Below are 6,475 nucleotides of genomic sequence, written 5' to 3' on the forward strand. Positions count from 1 at the left end.
AGAGAAAAGGACGATGGGAAGAGCAAACCCTTTTAAGAAAAAACTTGGGAGAAATAGTGTGCAAAGCCCTTTTTGCTACTAGGCTCGTTCAACTGGCAGGAAACCTGTCGTCTCAGCTGGTTTCGGCCGGGTGTGGGACTTGGCACGAAAACCGCTACTTTTGCAGCTGGCAAGTAAGGTGCCTTGGCCCAGGACATGGCGAGCACCGCTCGGGTGTAGGGACTTTTAACATCAAGTCAAATAGCGCCTGGGCTTGTTAACGGGCGCCACAGAAGCAGCGTGCCGCCACCAGGACCCGACCCCCCGCGCGGAGCCGCAGCGGTCGAAGCGCGCGCGCGCAGCCTCAGGACAGCGCTGGAAACCCCCGGCCTACCACGGAGGCGTCCCCGCCCCTGCGCACAGCAAAGGAAACCCGCTGCCGCAGTGACGTCTACAACACGCTCCGGGAAACCGTGTGACTACATTTCCCTGCGTGCAGAGCGCGACCTTGTGCGAGAACGAGGCCAACCGACTACATTTCCCGGGGCCCTCCCACGCCGGAAGTCGATGCCACTTCCGGGTGAGCCTGTGGCGGAGGCGGTAGCAGCGGTAGCGGCGGGGCCCGGGACTGGCGACGGCGATGGATGTGTCCGGGCAGGACAGCGACTGGCGCAGCGCCAACTTCCGGCAGAAGCTGGTCAGCCAGATGTGAGTGTGGGGCCGGGCCGGAGCGGGGCCGCCGCTGTAGGCCGCAGCCGCGCCGGCTCCCCGCTGAGGGGCTGCGTCTGGGCCTCCCCGCGCCCGCCGGCCGGGGGCAATTGGTCCTGGCATCGCCCCCGCCCCCGGGCCTCTGCGCCCCGAGGGGAGCCGGGGCCGGCCGCCCCGTGGAGCACGAGCGCGAGGGAGTCGTCGTGTCCGCTCCCGTGCCCGGCCCGGCCCTCGCTCCGCCCGCTCTCGAGCCCCCGGTTTGTGTGTAACGGGCCCGCCTGGACCCAGAGCCACCCCGCGGGCGGGGGGGGGCTGCGTATAGGAGGGACCCGCTTGCTCCCTGGATGCCTGAGTGTGACCGCTGTAAAGTCACTGGCCTCGTCATAAGATTGGACTCCCTCCCCCCCCCAGCAGTAACGTGGAGTTAGTTACCCGCATTGACTCCTCTTCCTTGGTCCCATTGCACTGGCTTTCTCCCAGTGACCTGTGGCAATGGAGGACGATCACCTCTCTGGAGGGGAAGGCTCCTGGCACCAGCTTAAGCAAACACAAGCAAAATAAGCTGGTGGAAGAGGATCCTTTAGCCTAGGGTGCTCAACCTCTGGCCTGCAGAGCCATGACATGGAGTCATGACATCAGGCCTGTGGTCAGTCAAAGCCTCCCCCTACCCCTCACAGCCCCTTCCCTATGTGTCCAGGCCAGGGCCCTTTCCCCCCTGCAGGGCTGGGGCGTGGGCCATGCCCCTTCCCCCACTAAAGTGGGTTAGGGCCCTTTCCCTGGCTGGATGGGGCTGTACTTGCCCTGGGCAATGAATGAGGGCCATCCAGTTAAGATTTGTGGTTTGCAGGCTTACCTGTCATTGCCTTTCTGGCTTGCTAGCGAAAAGGTTTGGGCACTGCTGACTTAGCTTGATTAAAAAAAGGGACTGGACAAATTCTTGAAGGAAAGAGTAGCTATTGAGCATTGGAACGAGGGCTGCAGCCTATGAATCAGAGAACCTCTTAGAGCTTAAATGTTGGAGGCTGCAAGTGGGAGAGGAACAAGAGAAAAAACCCTGGTCAGACTCAGTTCACCCTCTCTTTCAGCATCCACTCTCTGCCCCTGTGTGCCATGGGACACTGGTCAGATGAACCTTTGGTCTGACCCTGTAAATGGCAATTCTTGTGTCCTTATTTAGGGTAATACGGTTTTTACACTGGGGGATGTTAGTTAACTGTTTTCTCTCTGGTGGTTGAGAAATTAAAATGTTAAAATAACTCCCTGTTTTATAGGGTTTCTTGCACAGATTGTCTTTCTGGTATCTAGGCTATAGTATTGATAAAAATGGCATCAGCACATTTGTAGCATGTTTAAAAAACCTTTTTGTGGTTTGCACTTGACAGCGTATCACAGTGTGCATCATCATACCATGTCTTGTTTGCCATAAGTCTAAGCAAATATCTTATTTAAAAAAAACCCCACTGCTGGGTATAGGTATGCCAGCATTACAGTGAAGTGTTTGAAATGGGACTTGCATATGGTACACATGAGACCATTAATTTAACTGCCTTTCATGTGATGTGACTGGAATCAAATGACAGTTTGTATTAGATACATGTGTTCATTTTACCATATAGCAGCATGGCTGCAAGCTATTGCATGTGAATATTTATTTGAGTTCTGGTCAGTTATTTTTCTTCCTTTTCCCATGCTTTCCATGTCATTTTCAGTGAGTCCCATGTGACTGGTATTTGAAGGAAGTAATTAAATAGTGACCATGTGGGACTTCCCTATACCTCCCTGAACACTGGAAGTGTTTCACAAGGTCCTGTTAAACAGCTGCAAGGCTCAGTGGCCCATGCATGTATCTTCCAGTTCTCCCTTACTGTCACAAAGAATGTTTGGCTTGTTGTTATGAATCTGAAAAGTATTAAGAATGTTTTTAAATATAGTGATTAAAAAACTTGTTGGAAAAATTAATGTGCCCCATCTTTAGGGGCTATTGCTACTGACTGTGTAAATCTCTTTACGTGGGTCTGCTGTTTTGGACATAATTTCCTCTATCACTCTGATGTTAATATGCATTGGAAATGGCATCCTTATTCAATTGAATATTGTGAACTGAATGCAGGTCAAGCATCTGTGCTAGTTTGTTTGCAGTTCTAAACAGCCTTGAATACTATTGATCAGTGAGTTTTCTTAACTTCCCTGCAGAGCCTTATGGGAAGGGTAGAAGTGCTTCATTGCATTTGTCTTTGGAGTTCTCCAGTGAGTGGTAACTGGTACTTGATTTCCCTTGCCAGTGTCCTTAGTGTGAAAGGTAATGTAGTGTTCAGTCTTGATGATGTGTATGAATCTCAGTGGAAGGGGCAGGCAATGTTAGTAGTAGATGATCTTCAAGCCTTATAATCCTTTAAAATCAAATCAACATACTATTTTTTTCTATCCTATCTAGCTGTTTGGAAACAGTTGGCCAATTCTGGATGATGAAAGCTACATTCCTAGGTAGAGGGAAACGTTGGAGGAGTGCATAGGGACCACAAATATCTTTGTATGTCTATGATTCTGTCTCTTGATTCACTCTGGATACTTTGTTCATGTGTGGCAGTAAAGGATATTGTGACTGTCACTTTCTGTGTGTGGCTGCTTGGGAAGCTGAGGCAGTCCCTCAGGCGTACATCTTTGATTCTTGCTCTTGTAATGAGATTATGGTAATTTGCTGCCTTTGCAACTATCAAAAGCTTCAGAAGCTTTGTTTAGGGCAGCAGTGAGCAAGGTGAATGAGAGCTATGAGCATTGGTATTCTTTGCTGATGACTTGGTTTAATTGTATCCATCCCTTGTGTACTATAAATATATAGACAAGAAGGTGCAAGTTAGTATTTGGGTTGCATTTATACCTTTCAGTGGTGGGAAACTTGGGTATTATTTTTTCTCTAAATCTTGTAAGAATTTGAATTATAATTGTTCCCTGTCATTCGACTTTCCATGGGTAGCATAAGGGTGTTCCCAGTAAAGGACCTGCTTCTCTAGAGCCTACATCTTCTAACTATCTGCCAAATGGCAGGGCATGCTAGCAGGCATGTCTGAGCTTTTTATTTACACTTGTGAATAGGAGTGGGCAATGCCATGGGTGTTTGTGAGTAAGCAGCTAGAACAAGAAAAACTTTGTACCAGTTTTATTAATATCAGGTTTCCCATGGATGGAAGCAGACAGTACTGTAGCAAGGGCAGTGTCAGGGGTGTACTGACATCTGGCACCCTTGCACCACAATGGGTGGGCAGAGTAAAAAGTGGCTGCCCTTGGCAAATGCAGCACAGTGGCAGTTGCGATCACAGCAGCAACTGAAAATTCCCAATGCTCCTGGTACTGGGTGCCTGGCTGTGTGTCTGCACTGCTGAATGCAGATAAACATTTCTGACTCTAAATAATAATACAAAAATTGTTCACTTTCTCAGTCTACTCTTTGGACAGAGGGAAGATAAAGTAATGGTCCTTAAACTTTAATTTGAGGGGGGGAAAGAAAGAAAATAATACAGGGAAGCTAAGTTATTGAAACAGATGTTTAAAAAAAGTCTCCCATCAGGGAACCATATAAAGAAGTTATATATAAGAAGTATTAGCCCTGTTATATTACAGGAGTTTCATAGTTAAATTTGTAAGGTGCCTTTGATGCTGTGTATTATAATTCCAGTGTAATAATGCACTTACAGGCCTTTAGTGCCTAGTAAGTGCATAATTGCTTAATTGCATGACAGTTGCCAGCCCCAATATGCTGGGTGTTACTTACATTGTAACAAATTCTACTCATCTGCCTACTGGTAAAGTACTTAAACCACTGTTGTTAATATATCAGCATTGGCAGCACTGTGAACACTGCCCTTTAAGTACACAGCGCTGGCAGTGACTCAGCTAGATGTCATTCAGTTTGCTGCATCTTCCGCGGTATGGTCCTATGTCTGATTTATGTAATAGGATCACAGGAAAGTAGGGCTCAAAGGGACCTCAGGAGGTTGCATGGTCAAGGTTTCATGCTAAACCATCCCAGTCTAGTGTTAAACATGCTCTTAAAACTTTCCAAAGATAGAGATTCTACAGCCTCTGTAGTAACCTGTTCCAATGCTTAACCACCCTTGTAGTCAAAAAGTTTTTCTGAATCCCCAACGTAAATTTTCACTGCTAGAGTTTGAGGCCATTGCTCCTAGTCCTGTCCCTATGGCTCTAGAGCAGGGGTTTTCAACCGTTTAAAATAATTGTACCCCTGGCCAGACGTGGGGGGCGGTATGGCGCAGTTGCCACCGCACGTGAGCTTCCTTTTCCCCAGGTTTGGCCCCAAAAATCTTTATCAGTGCATCCCTAACTGTGTTGAATATAGGTGCAGGGGAAGATGGGGGAATTATCTGGAGCAACCTGGCAGGGCTGTGATTGTGATGGTGTGGGAAAATAATCAGGCTCCTTCCCTCATGTGGGAGGTCTGCATCTGTGAGGAGGTTAATATACCTCATGCTAGTGTTTCTCATCAGGATAAGTTCTAGTTGCTATCCTAATGAAGCTGCTTGACTCAGATTGTGAGCAAGAGCTTAATTATGTAGTGAATAAGCAATATATCATTCGCCATTTTGTAGCACACTAAAATGTATCATAAATAAGAATATGACGATACCGAGTTTTAGAATTCCTTAAGTAAATCCAGTTTATCCTCCCAAGTAGCAAGAAGATGTACCAAATTTCTCCAAGGCATAAGTATTAGAGGTGCACCAATACATCAGTCCGATATCAAATCGGTACTGATATAAAGAAAGTTGTCTATATTGGAAATTGGCCTGATGTGGCCAGTAAATGCCCCATGCATGCATACAGATGCAGCGCAGCATGTAGGTGGCAAGGAACACAGCCCAGCAATGTGGAGAGCTGCGTGCATCTGGTAAGTCTGTTGTGGTGGAAGGGAAGAAGCGTGGAGGGATCAAGGCCCTCACGGTGAGGGAGGGAATGGGGCTGGGCAGGTGTTGCCCAGCCAGGGCAGGCGTGGGAAGAGCCATGGCTCATCTAGAGGGGCATGGGAGGAGGTTGCTCCTGCTGATTTGCACACCCTGGGAGGGCACGGGGGTGTGGGGGGGTGCCCTTAGCTCTGTCTGGGTTGAGCTGCAGCTGCAGGCTGGAGCTGTAGTGGTGCCAGGCTCTTCCTGGAAGGGGCTGGGCTGTCCTCGGGGCGGGTTGTGGCAATTGCAGGGTCTGGCGAATTCTGGGGTGGCTGCAGCCCCGCTCCCAGTGCTGTTGCCGCCTGCCCTGAGCGGAGCCTGTCCAGCCCCCATGCAGATCTGGGGGGCATATCCCCCCCCGTGCCTTTCCAGGAGCCGCCCCCTGCATCCCTGGATGAGCTGTGGCTTCATCCTGCATGCTGCCCAGCCCCTGTCCTAGCCCTATTCCCTCCCTCAGTTCAGGGGCCTCGATTTACTTATCTCTTTCACCTAATCCAAAAGCCACTGATTTCATAACTTCTCCTGTCCAGCATACCGTGCCAATAAAGGGAAAAGAACTTTGCTGTTAGTGATGAGGCCTGATCCCAATGGTACTGTGTGGGCACTTGGCACTGAAGATCTCCTACCTTCTGCCTCCCAAAATAACAGTAGCTTTTGTTTGAATTGTGATGGTTTATTGCTCTTCTGCTACTCCATAGTTGTGAACCCTGAGGAGGTGGTGAATCTGTATCATTAGACTGTTTATTTCATAGATTTCATAGACATCAGGGCTGGAAGGGACCTCGGCAGATCATCGAGTCCAGCCCCCTGCCCAAAGGGCAGGAAGTCAG

General features: G+C 48.9%; 1 protein-coding gene across 1 annotated transcript in view; it reads left to right on the forward strand.

Moving 5' to 3' along the window:
- Nucleotides 1–556: 556 nt before the first annotated feature.
- The window catches only part of MED15 (mediator complex subunit 15), a 40,064-nt gene continuing 34,145 nt past the window's right edge, over nucleotides 557–6,475 (forward strand). Inside the window, exon 1 of the mRNA XM_019539139.1 lies at nucleotides 557–687. Within this exon, the coding sequence (XP_019394684.1) occupies nucleotides 620–687 (68 nt within the window). The 5' untranslated portion in view covers nucleotides 557–619. The remainder of the gene's footprint in view (nucleotides 688–6,475) is intronic.

This window comes from Crocodylus porosus, unplaced genomic scaffold (genome assembly GCF_001723895.1).
Source record: "Crocodylus porosus isolate Cpor-Errol unplaced genomic scaffold, CroPor_comp1, whole genome shotgun sequence".
NCBI classification, from domain to species: Eukaryota; Metazoa; Chordata; order Crocodylia; family Crocodylidae; genus Crocodylus; species Crocodylus porosus.